The 785-nt window shown below is 41.1% G+C and overlaps 1 protein-coding gene across 1 annotated transcript in view; it reads right to left on the bottom strand.

Moving 5' to 3' along the window:
* Positions 1-785, bottom strand: part of tmem25 (transmembrane protein 25) — a 14,607-nt gene that overhangs the window by 13,394 nt on the left and 428 nt on the right. The window contains exon 2 of the mRNA XM_016515290.1: positions 337-726. Within this exon, the coding sequence (XP_016370776.1) occupies positions 337-726 (390 nt within the window). The remainder of the gene's footprint in view (positions 1-336; positions 727-785) is intronic.

Raw genomic sequence — 785 nt, 5'->3', positions numbered from 1 at the left:
ACTAATATAAATATTATTAATATTAATAATAAGAAGAAGAATGGTATATGTATGAAAAATATTATTGTTTATATATACATATAATTCTTTATTATTATTAGTAGTAGTACTATTATAGTTCTTGACATTTTATTATACTATTATAATTACTACTAATAATACTAAAATTTATTATTATATGCAATATTCTTATTATTATTAATCTTATTATTAGTAGTAATATTATAATTTCTATTAATATACAACATTCTTATTATTATTATAATTTTTAATATTTATAACCAAAATGAATTCTTAACGGAAAAGCGTGAAGCGGTGTTTTTCGCTCAGACTCACACTGGACGTTGAGCGTGACGCTGGCGTTGTAGCTCTCTCCTCGCGCGGGGTTTCGCGCCGCACACACCAGCTCTCGGTCCCAGCGCTTCGGCTTCAGTGTGAACGTGCTGTTGCGCTCCGATCCGTATTTAAGCGTTCCGGAATCCTGCGATGATGTCATCACCAGACGCCCCGCCCCCCGGCGGCCCGTCACCTCGCGCTGCCGCTCGCCGTTCAGGTACCAGGTGAGCAGGGGCGGGGCTTGAGCATCCCAGCCCTCTGATTGGCAGCTGAAGTGGTGAGTGACGTTCTCCTGTATGGTGACCGACGAGGTCCGCTGTCCGTCAATTTTGGGGGCGGAGTCAATGGATGCTGTCAGAGAGAAACATAAAGTCAAGCACAACTTGGAAACTTGTGTGTGAGTGAGTGAGTGAGTGAGTGAGTGAGTGAGTGAGTGAGTGAGTGAGTGT

The sequence above is a fragment of the Sinocyclocheilus rhinocerous genome, unplaced genomic scaffold, assembly GCF_001515625.1.
Source record: "Sinocyclocheilus rhinocerous isolate Xijiao unplaced genomic scaffold, SAMN03320098_v1.1 scaffold867, whole genome shotgun sequence".
NCBI lineage: Eukaryota > Metazoa > Chordata > Actinopteri > Cypriniformes > Cyprinidae > Sinocyclocheilus > Sinocyclocheilus rhinocerous.
This window is presented reverse-complemented; position numbering and strand designations above follow the sequence as displayed.